At 46.1% G+C, this 16934-nt stretch overlaps 1 protein-coding gene across 2 annotated transcripts; it reads left to right on the forward strand.

Moving 5' to 3' along the window:
* The first annotated feature begins 406 nt into the window (after positions 1 to 406).
* Positions 407 to 15359, forward strand: LOC124024511 (cathepsin D-like). Of its 2 annotated transcripts, XM_046338431.1 has the most exons (9): positions 408 to 580; positions 2732 to 2894; positions 6912 to 7035; positions 8315 to 8433; positions 9330 to 9529; positions 9858 to 9980; positions 11874 to 12018; positions 12759 to 12857; positions 14614 to 15359. In XM_046338431.1, the coding sequence occupies exons 1-9, from the start codon at positions 519 to 521 to the stop codon at positions 14773 to 14775; spliced, it is 1197 nt and encodes a 398-aa protein (XP_046194387.1). In that variant the 5' UTR covers positions 408 to 518; the 3' UTR covers positions 14776 to 15359. The 2 variants fall into 2 exon arrangements, with proteins under 2 accessions (XP_046194388.1, XP_046194387.1); XM_046338432.1 differs by lacking the exons at positions 12759 to 12857; positions 14614 to 15359 and adding an exon at positions 12093 to 12193 and having other exon boundaries at positions 407 to 580; positions 11874 to 12049.
* The last annotated feature ends 1575 nt before the right edge of the window (positions 15360 to 16934 follow it).

The following is a 16934-nucleotide window of genomic DNA, read 5'->3' on the forward strand; positions in this document are numbered from 1 at the left end:
CATGACAGGAGGTTGGCGGTATTGGCTGGAGCTGAATCAGTAGAATTACATTCGCTCAGTTCCAGACATTATTATGAGTCATCCTCCCCTCAGCAGCCTCCACTGGTGCACATTAATCAACATTTCAGTAAAAGTGCTGGTTTTAGCCAGCTGGCTAATTTTCAACTGTAGTCCCTGGACCCACAAGTTGATAGACACGCCCATCTCTGACAGCATGACAGTACGGATTGGGTGTGTTCAAGAAATACACATTTGAAGACCGTAAACGCTTTTGCAGACATTGTAAATCTATTATATTCAGCGCAGGTCTGCGCCAAATGTGTGTTTCTGGAACGCACCAATTGGCAATGCGCATGCGCAGCTGCCTTAACTCCTGGAACGCACCCATCATCACATGATTTTGACTCGACGTCGACACAGTCAGGTGATAAAATTCTGTTGTTGTTATCTCAAGTCAAATTGTCCAGTCATTGTGCTGGCGGATCAGGTTGTAGCTAAAGTTATTCTGCAGCTGGAAAATGAAGGTTTTGTACCTGTGTCTTTTCGCGGCACTTGCTTTGGCATCTGATGCACTCGTCCGGTAAGTAAAGTCAAGTTATATTAGCCGAGCTAGCTTGTCAGCTAGAAAACAGTTGAGCCACCAGTTACGTCCTCAGTCAAATAGCTAGCTAGTATTACAACATAGATAGGCTTAGCTAGGTTTGTGAATATTTACTTTGCTGAATGAATAGTGAAGACGACCTTGGGCTAGAAAGTGACGTTAATTACATTTGATCAAGTCGCAAAGTGTTTGTTGTTTTCCATTAGCGAGTGTTAAGTTTCTCGCCCAGGCAAACATTTTGTGACCATGTCAAAATAGAATAGTTAAGGTCAATATCCCAAACGCGATTTAAGGCTGGTTTACAGACCGTCTGACCTGTGTCCATGCAGTAGTAGTAAATTAGATTAAGGCTGGTTTACAGACCGTCTGACCTGTGTCCATGCAGTAGTACATTAGATTAAGGCTGGTTTACAGACCGTCTGACCTGTGTCCATGCAGTAGTACATTAGATTAAAGGCTGGTTTACAGACCGTCTGACCTGTGTCCATGCAGTAGTAGTAAATTAGATTAAGGCTGGTTTACAGACCGTCTGACCTGTGTCCATGCAGTAGTAGTACATTAGATTAAGGCTGGTTTACAGACCGTCTGACCTGTGTCCATGCAGTAGTAGTACATTAGATTAAGGCTGGTTTACAGACCGTCTGACCTGTGTCCATGCAGTAGTAGTACATTAGATTAAGGCTGGTTTACAGACCGTCTGACCTGTGTCCATGCAGTAGTAGTACATTAGATTAAGGCTGGTTTACAGACCGTCTGACCTGTGTCCATGCAGTAGTAGTAAATTAGATTAAGGCTGGTTTACAGACCGTCTGACCTGTGTCCATGCAGTAGTACATTAGATTAAGGCTGGTTTACAGACCGTCTGACCTGTGTCCATGCAGTAGTACATTAGATTAAGGCTGGTTTACAGACCGTCTGACCTGTGTCCATGCAGTAGTACATTAGATAAAAGGCTGGTTTACAGACCGTGTTTCATGTAGTAACAACTGTCGTAGCGAGATCATTATATTATATCAAACTTGTAGCATTAAATCAGCACAGCAGCCCGGTGCTCCAAATTGTAGACTTTCTCTATGTTAACAAAAATAAACCCATCCGTTCAAAAGTGAATTAATGGAAACCTAGCAAGCCAGGCAACTAAAAGCTATTTTCTAAACAATGTTTTGGTTCGTTGCTAGCTAGTTAATTACCGTTAGCTAGCTAGTTCAAATAACGTTAATGACCATAGTATAGCTTACGTCTTAACTTTAGCTAATTTTTTCATTATTACAGGAAACTAAACCCACAACATTATTTACAAAGTAGTGGTGAACTTACAGAGAATTGGTGGGATGAAATAAAAATGTCATTCAATCGGAGGATTTTATAACTCCTGCATCAATTTGTCACAGTAAGATTTGGTCTGGTTGCTGTGGCTGCCCGGTAACCACGACAACGGACGTTGCGACAGTTGCCGATAATTGTTTTCTAAAGTGTCGTGCAGACCAGTGACACTTGTCCCATTATAAATGTCTACAGACATGGCGTTAGACCAAGTAATAATAAACTGACCTTAACCTGTCTGATAACAATAGTCATGATTAGTGTATGCCTCATTGATTGTTACATTGTTCATGTTTCCCATTTGGCAGTGTCCTTGTAAAACAGATATTACACATAGCTAGGTTGCTACATGCAGCACTTATAATATATGCCATTTAGCAGACGCTTTTATCCAAAGCGACTTACAGTCATGTGTGCATACAATCTACTTATGGGTGGTCCCGGGGATCGAACCCACTACCCTGGCGTTAGAAGCGCCATGCTCTACCAACTGAGCTACAGAAGGACCACTTCTTCTATAGCTTGCAAAGGATGTTGGCACCAGTGTTCTTCACTGTGTCTGTCTGAGATTAGGAGACCTGTAACTATTCAGAAGTTCTTTCCCAGCAGGAACTTGGTTGAGTAGATCCTAGAAAGGGCTGACCAGTAGACCTGCTGAGATTCTGCTTGACCTACCAACTGTTCAGGGCTGGCTAACCATTTCAAAGGAGTTCTCTAATAAATTCTCTCTCGCTATGTCTCCCTCTCTTTCCCTCATCCTGTATCTCTCTCTTCCCCGTCCTCTCCTTCTTCTTCTCTCTCCCACAGAATTCCGTTGAGGAAGTTCCGTTCCATCAGGCGTACCCTGACTGACTCGGGCAAGGCAGCAGAAGAGCTGTTGGCCGGGCAGGAACACACCAAGTACAACAACCTGGGCTTCCCCTCCTCCAGTAATGAACCCACTCCAGAAACCCTGAAGAACTTTATGGATGTAAGTAGATCCTCTAGTCGCTACTAACCAGGGACCTGGGAGTGGAGTAGTTACCCGTGGGATGCGTCCCAGATGGCACCCTATTCCCTACGTAGTGCAGTTGGTAGAGCATGGCGCTTGTAACGCCAGGGTAGTGGGTTCGATTCCCGGGACCACCCATACGTAGAATGTATGCACACATGACTGTAAGTCGCTTTGGATAAAAGCGTCTGCTAAATGGCATATATTATTATTATATTATATATTATACATTTGATCAGAGCCGTGCTATGGGCCCCGGTCAAAAGTAGTGCACTTTAATAGGAAGTAGGGTGCCATTTGGAACGTAGGTGACCTGTGCCAATGGAGTGGTCACCCTTGACTTCCCTAATGCACTGTAGCACAAGCTAAAAGCCAAGCAGGCAGGCCAGCAAAGAATCTGTTGTCGCCAGTCCGGCCTTTCCTTCTAGTCCTCCTAGCTAGCTGAATTAGTAGCGTTTCAAGGCCAAGCCCAATCCCCCTCTCTGTCCTGAAGGGAAGATTGAAGATCCCTTCTGATTTCACATTTCCCTATTTTTTAAAGTTGGGTAATCAGATTTGTTTGTTTATGTGTGACGGAACAAGAACGTTTGTCATATGACGAGTAACTCAGCTTCCCATCAGTGTTGGGTCTTCTCTCTGTGTGACCGAACAGGAACTAGGAATAGTTGGTCATATGACGAGTAACTCAGCTTCCCATCAGTGTTGGGTCTTTTCTCTGTGTGACCGAACAGGAACTAGGAATAGTCGGTCATATGACTGGTGACTGAGAGCAAGGAAGGCCTGATCTTCTAAGCTCCCTGAGCCTGATCAGTTGTCAATTTGTAGACCTAATGTACGGTTTATCCTCGGCAAATCGACTAGGCTTTGTGTTTATGTAGTTTAATCTGAACACCAGAAAAAAAATAAGGCCTTGTACACTCTAGTTTTTTTTTTAGGCCACCATCTAGTACTGGGTCAGACCCCCCACCACCCCACCTTGCATCCAGAACAACTTGAATTCTTGGGGCATAGCATGTAGCTCAATTGGTATCAAGGGACCTAACGTGTGCCATGAAAACATTCCCCACCCCATTACGCCACCAGCCTGTACTGTTGACACCAGGAGACGGGGCCAGACCATTATACCAACGCCACCAGCCTGTACTGTTGACACCAGGCCAGACGGGGCCATTATACCAACGCCACCAGCCTGTACTGTTGACTCCAGTTGAGACTGGGCCATGGACTGCTGCTGCTGACGCCAAATCCTGACTCTGCCATCAAGTGACTCTTTTCCTCTCCTCAACTGTCCAGTGTTGGTTAATGTGTTCCCCTCGGGAGCTGCTTCTTGTTGTTGTTAGCTGATGGGAGTGGAATCCAGTGTTGGTTAATGTGTTCCCCTCTGGAGCTGCTTCTTGTTGTTGTTAGCTGATGGGAGTGGAATCCAGTGTTGGTTAATGTGTTCCCCTCTGGAGCTGCTTCTTGTTGTTGTTAGCTGATGGGAGTGGAATCCAGTGTTGGTTAATGTGTTCCCCTCTGGAGCTGCTTCTTGTTGTTGTTAGCTGATGGGAGTGGAATCCAGTGTTGGTTAATGTGTTCCCCTCTGGAGCTGCTTCTTGTTGTTGTTAGCTGATGGGAGTGGAATCCGGTCGTCTGCTGCAATGGCCCATTTGTGACGAAGGCTGACGAGTGTTGCGTTCCGAGATGCCGTTCTGCACACCACTGTTGTACTGCGCCGTTATTCGTCTGTTTGTGGTGTAACAGTATAACTTTAGACCGTCCCCTCGCCCCTACCCGGACTCGAACCAAGGACCCCCTCTGCACACATCAACAACTGACACCCCACGAAGCATCGTTACCCATCGCTCCACAAAAGCCACGGTCCTTGCAGAGCAAGGGGAACTACTACTTCATGGTCTCAGAGCGAGTGACGTCACCGATTTGAAATGCTATTAGCGCACCACCACCGCTAACTAGCTAGCCGTTTCACATCCGTTACAGTGGCACGCCTGTTAACTTGCACGATTTGTCGTTCTCCTTTGACCTCTCATCAACGAGCTGATTTCACCCACAGGACTGCTGCTGTCTGGATGTTTGTCGCATCATTCTCGGGGAAACCTTAGACCCAGGCTAGACAAACCCTGGTCCTGGAATGCCGCGGGCACTTCCTGTTTTTGATTTAACAGACCAGGTGTGGTGCCTTGTTGCAGTACCTGTGGCACTGCAAGAACAGGGTTGGCTAGCCCTGCCCTAGACACCGTCGTGCGTAAAAAGCCCAGGAGGCCGGATGTTTCTGAGATACTGGAATCGGCGTGCCTGGCACGGACTCATACCACGCTCAGTCGCTTAGGTCTAGGTCCATTTCTAACGTTCCATCGAACAGTAACTGAATGGCTCAATGCCAGTCTGCCTGCTTTATATAGCAAGCCATGGCCACCTGACTCACTGTCTGTAGGAGTGAACCATTTTTGTGAATGGAGGGGTGTACCTAATAAACTGGCCAATGAGTGTTCATGATATCAGCATTGGATAAAGATTCCTACACGGTATAGTAATCGTTCTGGTTTCTGAGTGTTTTTGTCCGGGACTCTGATAGTTCCTTCCACTGAGCTGAGGGATGTTCACACACACAGGAAAAGGTTGTGGTTTACACTGTTTCCTAGACTCTCACAGAAAACGAGTTGCGGTATGTAGATTAATCCAACGGTAGGTACAAGGTTACACACACACACACACACACACACACACACACACACACACACACACACACACACACACACACACACACACACACACACACACACACACACACACACACACACACACACATCTACCATATAAAATGTCACGTAAATCCTCCTATGAAGCTTGAAAAGTTGGAACTGTGACTGAATACCGTTTTCAACATGGAATGGTTTCAGACTCTTCATAACATCTTGCAGAGTAATTGAAACTTTCACATCAAACCACTTCGATATCAACCAACCACAATACAACCACAGTGAATGAATGAACCTGTTGTCCTTTCAATAGTCAGCTCTTTAATAGGAGAAAGCTTTGTGTCCACAAATGGCCCCCTATTCCCCAACAAGGCTCTGCTCAAAAGTAGTGCACTATATAGGGAATAGAGTGCATAGGTCCATGTGTATGTGACAAATAAAATTTGATTTGATTTAGGTCTCTGGTCAAAAGTAGTGCACTATATAGGGAATAGAGTGCATAGGTCTCTGGTCAAAAGAGGTGCACTATGTAGGGAGTAGAGCCTTTTTGGTACGAACACACTAAGACTGCTAATATAATCACAATGAAGTGATCAAGCAGTCTCTCAAGAGGATTGAATTGACTGAAGAGTTTCATTTCCTATGAGTCCTAGAAAAAGGAAGTTGAGTCATCGTGTTGAGTAATCGTTCATTCTCTGCTTACAACAGAAGGTTCGCTGACTGTTAGAACGTGACTAGGAGAAGATAAATCACTGAGACCTATTGGATTGACCGAAGATATAAAATGGTAGATTGGAGTCCTAGAAAGAGGGAAGTTGACTCTGTGTAATTATTAAACTGTGTAGTTATTATTTGCTCTTGAACAGAAGGTTAGCTGACTTGTATGTTCAACAGCGTGACGAGGAGAAGAGATCACTCTGACCTGTTTTACTTCAGATAAACCGTTTGACACTTGGCAGAGCCAACTTCTCTATCAGTCTTGGATGTAGAATGGACTGAACTACTCGCATGACGTGCATGAACAGACACGTGTAGGTAGATGGTGCCAGATGTGTTCAGCTCAACCTGTTGGCAGGGATTGCCTTCACTGTATCCCTACAACGTGACCAAAGCATAGTGGAGCTTGTTCTTCTGAGGGAATAGGTATATGAAGAACCAGCTGAAACTGGGCTTCTGTACTCCACCAGTTTAGGAGTCCACTTTAATGTAAAGATCCTACTTCCTGCTTTCTAGTCCGGGACCCGTTTGATTGGCTCCTAGAAACCACAGTTGTTTTTTGTGTGTGTGTGTTTTCCAGGCTCAGTACTACGGTGAGATCGGCCTGGGGACTCCCGTCCAGACATTCACTGTAGTGTTTGATACAGGCTCCTCTAACTTGTGGGTCCCTTCCATCCACTGCTCCTTCACAGACATCGCCTGCTGTAAGTCGACACTACACTGACTCAATCCCACATGTATCGATACAGTTGTCACGTCCTCGCAGATCCTACACAAGTCCGTAGGGGTCTAGGGTTGCATTTTGGGGAATGGGCCATTGACTCCTACACACGTGACTGGAGCTAGAAAGACCTACTCACTTCCAGAACACTGGTTTTTATAAGCGGCATGAATATTAACGAGCTGTATGTGCCTCTTAGTCCAATTCTATGCTTAATCTGTTTCTAAGAATCCTCTGTTTTTATTCTTTGTCTGTTCTTTCTGCCAAATGCCTTTCCTCCATTTAGTTAAATTATTTTATTTGTTTATTTAACCGGGTAGACCAGATCACCTTTATTTAACCGGGTAGGCCAGATCACCTTTATTTAACCGGGTAGGCCAGATCACCTTTATTTAACCGGGTAGGCCAGATCACCTTTATTTAACCGGGTAGGCCAGATCACCTTTATTTAACCGGGTAGGCCAGATCACCTTTATTTAACCGGGTAGGCCAGATCACCTTTATTTAACCGGGTAGGCCAGATCACCTTTATTTAACCGGGTAGGCCAGGTCACCTTTATTTAACCGGGTAGGCCAGGTCACCTTTATTTAACCGGGTAGGCCAGGTCACCTTTATTTAACCGGGTAGGCCAGGTCACCTTTATTTAACCGGGTAGGCCAGGTCACCTTTATTTAACCGGGTAGGCCAGGTCACCTTTATTTAACCGGGTAGGCCAGGTCACCTTTATTTAACCGGGTAGGCCAGGTCACCTTTATTTAACCGGGTAGGCCAGGTCACCTTTATTTAACCGGGTAGGCCAGGTCACCTTTATTTAACCGGGTAGGCCAGGTCACCTTTATTTAACCGGGTAGGCAAGTTGAGAACAAGTTCTCATTTACAATTGCGACCTGGCCAAGATAAAGCAAAGCAGTTCGACAGATACAACGACACAGAGTTACACATGGAGTAAAACAAACATACAGTCAATAATACAGTATAAACAAGTCTATATACAATGTGAGCAAATGAGGTGAGATAAGGGAGGTAAAGGCAAAAAAGGCCATGGTGGCAAAGTAAATAAAATATAGCAAGTAAACCACTGGAATGGTAGATTTGCAGTGGAAGAATGTGCAAAGTAGAGATAGAAATAATGGGGTGCAAAGGAGCAAAATGTCCTCTCTCAAAATGCTTCACCGTGTTCTTCCTTCTAGGTTATAGAACTATTGATATTGGCCATGTTTGACAGATTTAAAGTGACACTTCTCTTCTCTCTGTCTGTCAGTGCTTCACCACAAGTATAACGGTGCCAAGTCCAGTACGTATGTGAAGAACGGAACGGCCTTCGCCATCCAGTATGGGTCTGGCAGTCTGTCTGGGTACCTCAGCCAAGACACGTGCACGGTAGGTTCCAGTATGGGTCTGGCAGTCTGTCTGGGTACCTCAGCCAAGACACGTGCACGGTAGGTTCCAGTATGGGTCTGGCAGTCTGTCTGGGTATCTCAGCCAAGACACGTGCACGGTAGGTTCCAGTATGGGTCTGGCAGTCTGTCTGGGTACCTCAGCCAAGACAGGTGCACGGTAGGTTCCAGTATGGGTCTGGCAGTCTGTCTGGGTACCTCAGCCAAGACAGGTGCACGATAGGTTCCAAGGTTACACTCTTGTTTAAATAGACCTCTGAAACGTTGCTGTATAAATCAAATCCATTGTCACTATTCTCCAAAACAATGCCCTTTTTTTAAGGCTGTTTTTTTGTTCTTAATGATTTTTAACACCGTTTCCAATTTTCTGCCTGAAATGTTATTTTATTTGACAATATAAAAAATAAATCTCTCTGTTAGGTGTCAGTTTGGAGACCTGACGGTCTATAGATGTGTTTATAATGGCTGTACTGCTCATCTCTCTGGTAGATTGGAGGCCTGTCCATAGTGTTTATAATAGATGTACTGCTCATCTCTCTGGTAGATTGGAGGCCTGTCCATAGTGTTTATAATAGATGTACTGCTCATCTCTCTGGTAGATTGGAGGCCTGTACTGCTCCTCTATGGACATCTATTATAAACACTCATCTTTCTGGTAGATTGGAGGCCTGTCCATAGTGTTTATAATAGATGTACTGCTCATCTCTCTGGTAGATTGGAGGCCTGTCCATAGTGTTTATAATAGATGTACTGCTCATCTCTCTGGTAGATTGGAGGCCTGTCCATAGTGTTTATAATAGATGTACTGCTCATCTCTCTGGTAGATTGGAGGCCTGTCCATAGTGTTTATAATAGATGTACTGCTCATCTCTCTGGTAGATTGGAGGCCTGTCCATAGAGGACCAGGGGTTCGGTGAGGCCATCAAGCAGCCTGGCGTAGCCTTCATCGCTGCTAAGTTTGACGGCATCCTGGGCATGGCCTACCCCCGTATCTCTGTGGACGGGGTCGCTCCGCCGTTCGACAACATCATGAGCCAGAAGAAAGTAGAGCAGAACGTGTTCTCCTTCTACCTCAACAGGTGAGACGTAGAGGAGTGCCTCACCTATTTGGCTCCGGAGTCCTTGTTGGAGATTTAGGCCTTGTTTCCTGGACATGGATGAGATAAGCCTATACTGTAACTAAACAGCCCCATGTCTATTGAAATAGTTGGTTATTTTTATTTAACTAGGCAAGTCAGTTAAGAAATCAATCTGATTTACAATGACGGCCTACCAAAACGCCTCAAAGTAGCAGGTTTAATCTGTATCCAGGAAACTAGCACAACAAGTCTGAGTTTGTCTCTGCTCTGCAAAGACATTATTATATAAATAATAAAAAGACTGTTTGGTCTTGTTTGTGTGTGTCAGGAACCCAGACTCTGAGCCCGGCGGGGAGCTCCTGCTGGGAGGAACTGACCCTAAGTACTACAGTGGAGACTTCCAGTACCTCGACGTCAGCCGCCAGGCCTACTGGCAGATCCACATGGACGGGTGAGTTCTCTTCCTTCTCCTGTTTATGTGCTGCCACTTCTGCTTGTGGTAGTTCTGGTGGAGTCTCCTTCTACATTAACCATCTGTTGGTGGACACTATATTAGTATGTCTGTGGTCAGTTCTGGTGGAGTCTCCTTCTACATTAACCATCTGTTGTTGGACACTATATTAGTATGTCTGTGGTCAGTTCTGGTGGAGTCTCCTTCTACATTAACCATCTGTTGGACACTATATTAGTATGTCTGTGGTCAGTTCTGGTGGAGTCTCCTTCTACATTAACCATCTGTTGTTGGACACTATATTAGTATGTCTGTGGTCAGTTCTGGTGGAGTCTCCTTCTACATTAACCATCTGTTGGTGGACACTATATTAGTATGTCTGTGGTCAGTTCTGTGTCAGAATTATTCAGTTTATTCAACTTTTTTTTGAGGACTTTTTTGAGCAGGTGAAATGGACACCACAAACATTTTGTGATTACCCTTCGTCCTTACCCTTCGACCTTACCCTTCGCTCCACACGTCAAACCGAAGCTTCCGGAAAACAACATTCTGCGAGCTAGAAGCCTTCTTAGAGGAACCAAGGCCGGTCGAGGTAAACAAAGATTTGCACTCTTGGTTTCGGTCTCATGTAGACGTGCCAAGGGACTGAGTCTCAACTGCAATTAAGAAAGCATAAGATGCTAAACCTCCCCACTGTCTGCTAAATATGCTAACCTGCAATTCTAAATCTCTGCAAAACAAAGTGGATGAGTTTGAACTTTTGCTCACATTATCCAGGACAGAAGTTGGTTGTTTAACAGAAACATGGACACATGGAGAACATTACAGATGAGTCTCTAAACATAGAGGCTGTTCAGAAAGGACAGAAATCTGTCTTAATGTGAAAGGAAGAGTGGCCGTATGTGTGTGTATAGTCCCCAGGTTAGGAGACGGGCGGACCTAAAGAGAAGAGTGTGTCTGGATACAGCTGCACCCGGAGCGGCCAATGAGAAGGAACTGCAACAGGAAGCCGTTGATGATCTCATCAACACCATCGACTCTGAAGTTGAAGTCACCTGAAGCAGGTGTTGTATGATGTGGGGATTTAAATCATCTACCTACCAAGACCCTCGTCAAATTCCACCCAGGTTTAAAACCGGTTGACAAAAACAAGACCTGTGGAGACTCCATGATTTGATCTTGATGATCACAAACCAAATTGAAAAAGGCAAGGAACTCTGTTCAAAGGCTTATCTGAGGGACTAAGAATCCACTAGACGACAAGATGTCAATTCAAGCACCGAGAAGAATCCACTAGACTACAAAATGTCAATTCAAGCACCAAGAAGAATCCACTAGACTACAAAATGTCAATTCAAGCACCGAGAAGAATCCACTAGACTACAAAATGTCAATTCAAGCACCGAGAAGAATCCACTAGACGACAAAATGTCAATTCAAGCACCGAGAAGAATCCACTAGACGACAAGATGTCAATTCAAGCACCGAGAAGAATCCACTAGACTACAAAATGTCAATGGCTGTACTGAAGAATCCAGAAGGGTCGTGGGACGTCATCACCAACACAGAGCTGGTCGAGTAAAATCACCTGGAGGCTTTTTTAATTGAATTGAATGTTTTATATTGTTTTGTCTTGTTTTAAAGTATTGTCTAGATGTAACTGCATTCTGCAAAATTCAGTTTTGTGGACTGCGAGCATGAATGAAATCAATGCTGTTTTCACTGTGTCGGGAGGGAACTGTAAACCTAAATGAGTTATTGGTTTCGTGTTTTAAATAGAGAAGCCTGTGAAAAGGCATTTACTGCTCTGAGGACAGATCTATTGTTACCTTGTGTAACTATGCAGCCCTCCCACCAAGAGAGCTGGATTCAAACCTGTGTGTGTTTGTACAGGATGGGTGTGGGGAGCAAGCTGAGTCTGTGTAAGGGAGGCTGTGAGGCCATCGTGGACACCGGCACGTCCCTCATCACCGGCCCCGCGGCCGAGGTCAAGGCCCTGCAGAAGGCCATCGGAGCAACACCACTCATCCAGGGAGAGGTAAGACACAGGATCAACCCTACTCCTCTAGTTTAACACTGTGGTCCCCAACTACAGCTACGTTCCTCCTCTAGTTCAACACTGTGGTCCCCGACTACAGCTACGTTCCTCCTCTAGTTCAACACTGTGGTCCCCGACTACAGCTACGTTCCTCCTCTAGTTCAACACTGTGGTCCCCGACTACAGCTACGTTCCTCCTCTAGTTCAGCACTGTGGTCCCGACTACAGCTACGTTCCTCCTCTAGTTCAACACTGTGGTCCCCGACTACAGCTACGTTCCTCCTCTAGTTCAACACTGTGGTCCCCGACTACAGCTACGTTCCTCCTCTAGTTCAACACTGTGGTCCCCGACTACAGCTACGTTCCTCCTCCTCCTCTAGTTCAACACTGTGGTCCCCGACTACAGCTACGTTCCTCCTCTAGTTCAGCACTGTGGTCCCCGACTACAGCTACGTTCCTCCTCTAGTTCAACACTGTGGTCCCCGACTACAGCTACGTTCCTCCTCTAGTTCAACACTGTGGTCCCCGACTACAGCGTTCCCCCTCCTCCTCTAGTTCAACACTGTGGTCCCCGACTACAGCTACGTTCCCCCACCTCCTCTAGTTCAACACTGTGGTCCCCGACTACAGCTAAATGAAGTCCCTCTTGCCCTGGCCCGTCTCCTATTACTTAGAACTCTACTCTACTTATTTGCTGAATACAGTAGCGCCTTCACTGACTGTTTCCGCTTGTGTTTCAGTACATGGTGAACTGTGATAAGATTCCCACCATGCCTGTCATCACATTCAACCTGGGAGGACAGTCCTACAGTCTGACTGCAGAGCAGTACGTCCTCAAGGTTAGTCTTTGGCTTTATTTTTTTCTCTCCTCTCTGTCTCTATCTGGAGAATCTACTGGACATCTTACTTTGAGAAAAACAATGTTGAGGCAGATATCCAGCAGGGGGTGCACATATCCAGCAGGGGGAGGGGGTGGTGCACATATCCAGCAGGGGGGAGGGGGTGCAGACCAGCAGGGGGAGGGGGTGCAGATATCCGGGGGGGGGGGCGCAGATATCCGGCAAGGGGGGGGCGCAGATATCCGGCAAGGGGGGGAGGTGCAGATATCCGGCAAGGGGGGGGGGAGGTGCAGATATCCGGGAGGGGGTGCAGATATCCGGGAGGGAGGGGGTGCAGATATCCGGCAGGGGGAGGGGGGGTGCAGATATCCAGCAGGGGGAGGGGGTGCAGATATCCAGCAGGGGGGAGGGGGTGCAGATATCCAGCAGCAGGGGGAGGGGGTGCAGATATCCAGCAGCAGGGGGGTGCAGATATCCAGATATCCAGCAGAGGGCGGTAGAGTCTAATTCAACAATCATAGCAACAGTTTTCGCTCAGTCAGTCATTATACCACACGAACAGGCCATTGTTTAGTTCACTAAGCCATTCTCAGAACCATGGGAGACCACGTACATTGATTTGAATGCTTGTCTCAGAATGTAATTGTTATTTCAACAATTATTACTGCGTAATAATGGCCCATTGAACTTTCCTTACAAACCGTCCCTCTGTTGGCTACGATGTTAGTATTTCTGTCGTTTGGTCATTTACATATCGGGCTCTTGTTCATTCGTGCACACCGTAGCAAAACATTATGCAACAGAAAATAAAAATGAGCATTTCAGCAATGAACAAGTTAGTACCTCTCTGTTTCAAACTGTTTGGTGCTTACTGGACACGATCTGGGACTCTGTGCGTCTCTGTATTCCTTCCCCCTTCTACTCTGCGTCTGACTGTGCGTCTCTGTATTCCTTCCCCCTTCTGCTCTGCGTCTGACTGTGCGTCTCTGTATTCCTTCCCCCTTCTGCTCTGCGTCTGACTGTGCGTCTCTGTATTCCTTCCCCCTTCTGCTCTGCGTCTGACTGCGTGCGTCTCTGTATTCCTTCCCCCTTCTGCTCTTCGTCTGACTGTGTGCGTCTCTGTATTCCTTCCCCCTTCTGCTCTGCGTCTGACTGCGTGCGTCTCTGTATTCCTTCCCCCTTCTGCTCTTCGTCTGACTGTGTGCGTCTCTGTATTCCTTCCCCCTTCTGCTCTGCGTCTGACTGCGTGCGTCTCTGTATTCCTTCCCCCTTCTGCTCTTCGTCTGACTGTGTGCGTCTCTGTATTCCTTCCCCCTTCTGCTCTGCGTCTGACTGTGTGCGTCTCTGTATTCCTTCCCCCTTCTGCTCTGCGTCTGACTCTGTGCGTCTCTGTATTCCTTCCCCCTTCTGCTCTGCGTCTGACTGCGTGCGTCTCTGTATTCCTTCCCCCTTCTGCTCTGCGTCTGACTGCGTCTATTCCTTCCCCCTTCTGCTCTGCGTCTGACTGCGTGCGTCTCTGTATTCCTTCCCCCTTCTGCTCTGGGTCTGACTGTGTGCGTCTCTGTATTCCTTCCCCCTTCTGCTCTTCGTCTGACTGCGTGCGTCTCTGTATTCCTTCCCCCTTCTGCTCTTCGTCTGACTGCGTGCGTCTCTGTATTCCTTCCCCCTTCTGCTCTGCGTCTGACTGTGTGCGTCTCTGTATTCCTTCCCCCTTCTGCTCTGCCTCTGACTGCGTCTATTCCTTCCCCCACTCCAGGAGAGCCAGGCTGGTAAGACCATCTGCCTGAGTGGCTTCATGGGCCTGGACATCCCCGCCCCCGCCGGGCCGCTGTGGATCCTGGGAGATGTATTCATTGGCCAATACTACACTGTGTTCGACCGTGACAACAACAGGGTGGGCTTCGCTAAGTCCAAGTAGAACTACAACCATTGGCTACGTCCTCTTTCTCCACTATCCATCATCTACCCTTTTCCTGAAGTGTACACTTGTTCTGCACACTACTTGTCATGGATTTGGAGAATTGGGAAGCAGTCAATGTTTTAGGGTGTTTTGCGGTACATTTAAAAGTGGATCGAGATGTTATGATTTTAGACAGGCTAAATCCACGTGTGGGGAAAGCCACTACTTGTAAAAGTTGCACAAGTTTCCATTTGCTTTTCTGACATCTTTTAAACTAGAAATGTAGATTTGTGTAGAGTTCAAATGCACTGATCTAAACAAGCATTTAATGTCTTGAGTTATTTGCTGTGGAAGTGAAACAGAAAACGTGGTGTTGGAGGAACAGGATCGGGAGTCAAAGATGACGATCAGAACGGACCATTTGACTTTTACCATCTGAGTGATCTGCTGTACGTGTTAAATCAGGGACTTGTTTGTTTTTTAAAGCAACCGAACAATATAACATTTTTAATTTTCGTTTTGATGCAATGGACCTCTTGTCAGTGACTTTTAAGATGCATCTTCAAATGATTGGATTCAATAAAATAATTATAAAAAGTGAAGTGCCCCATTTCTTTAAATGTCACTGTCAGTCCCCCTTCTAATAGATGCTGTAGAGTAGGGGTCCTCTAGTCCTGTTTCAGAAGATCAGCTCACACTAATATCACTGTCAGTCCCCCTTCTAATAGATGCTGTAGAGTAGGGGTCCTCTAGTCCTGTTTCAGAAGATCAGCTCACACTAATATCACTGTCAGTCCCCCTTCTAATAGATGCTGTAGAGTAGTGGTACTCCAGTCCTGTTTCAGAAGATCAGCTCACACTAATATCACTGTCAGTCCCCCTTCTAATAGATGCTGTAGAGTAGGGGTCCTCTAGTCCTGTTTCAGAAGATCGGCTCACACTAATATCACTGTCAGTCCCCCTTCTAATAGATGCTGTAGAGTAGTGGTCCTCTACTCCTGTTTCAGAAGATCAGCTCACACTAATATCACTGTCAGTCCCCCTTCTAATAGATGCTGTAGAGTAGGGGTCCTCTAGTCCTGTTTCAGAAGATCAGCTCACACTAATATCACTGTCAGTCCCCCTTCTAATAGATGCTGTAGAGTAGGGGTCCTCTAGTCCTGTTTCAGAAGATCAGCTCACACTAATGTAACTGTCATCTCCCCTTTTAATAGATGCTGTAGAGTAGGGGTCCTCTAGTCCTGTTTCAGAAGATCAGCTCACACTAATATCACTGTCAGTCCCCCTTCTAATAGATGCTGTAGAGTAGGGGTCCTCTAGTCCTGTTTCAGAAGATCAGCTCACACTAATATCACTGTCAGTCCCCCTTCTAATAGATGCTGTAGAGTAGGGGTCCTCTAGTCCTGTTTCAGAAGATCAGCTCACACTAATATCACTGTCAGTCCCCCTTCTAATAGATGCTGTAGAGTAGTGGTACTCCAGTCCTGTTTCAGAAGATCAGCTCACACTAATGTAACTGTCATCTCCCCTTCTAATAGATGCTGTAGAGTAGTGGTACTCTACTCCTGTTTCAGAAGATCAGCTCACACTAATATCACTGTCAGTCCCCCTTCTAATAGATGCTGTAGAGTAGTGGTACTCCAGTCCTGTTTCAGAAGATCAGCTCACACCAATGTAACTGTCATCTCCCCTTCTAATAGATGCTGTAGAGTAGTGGTACTCTACTCCTGTTTCAGAAGATCAGCTCACACTAATGTAACTGTCATCTCCCCTTCTAATAGATGCTGTAGAGTAGTGGTACTCTACTCCTGTTTCAGAAGATCAGCTCACACTAATGTAACTGTCATCTCCCCTTCTAATAGATGCTGTAGAGTAGTGGTACTCTACTCCTGTTTCAGAAGATCAGCTCACACTAATATCACTGTCAGTCCCCCTTCTAATAGATGCTGTAGAGTAGTGGTCCTCTAGTCCTGTTTCAGAAGATCGGCTCACACTAATATCACTATCAGTCCCCCTTCTAATAGATGCTGTAGAGTAGTGGTACTCTACTCCTGTTTCAGAAGATCAGCTCACACTAATGTAACTGTCATCTCCCCTTCTAATATATGCTGTAGAGTAGGGGTCCTCTAGTCCTGTTTCAGAAGATCGGCTCACACTAATATCACTATCAGTCCCCC

This window comes from Oncorhynchus gorbuscha, unplaced genomic scaffold (assembly GCF_021184085.1).
Source record: "Oncorhynchus gorbuscha isolate QuinsamMale2020 ecotype Even-year unplaced genomic scaffold, OgorEven_v1.0 Un_scaffold_1900, whole genome shotgun sequence".
NCBI classification, from domain to species: Eukaryota; Metazoa; Chordata; class Actinopteri; order Salmoniformes; family Salmonidae; genus Oncorhynchus; species Oncorhynchus gorbuscha.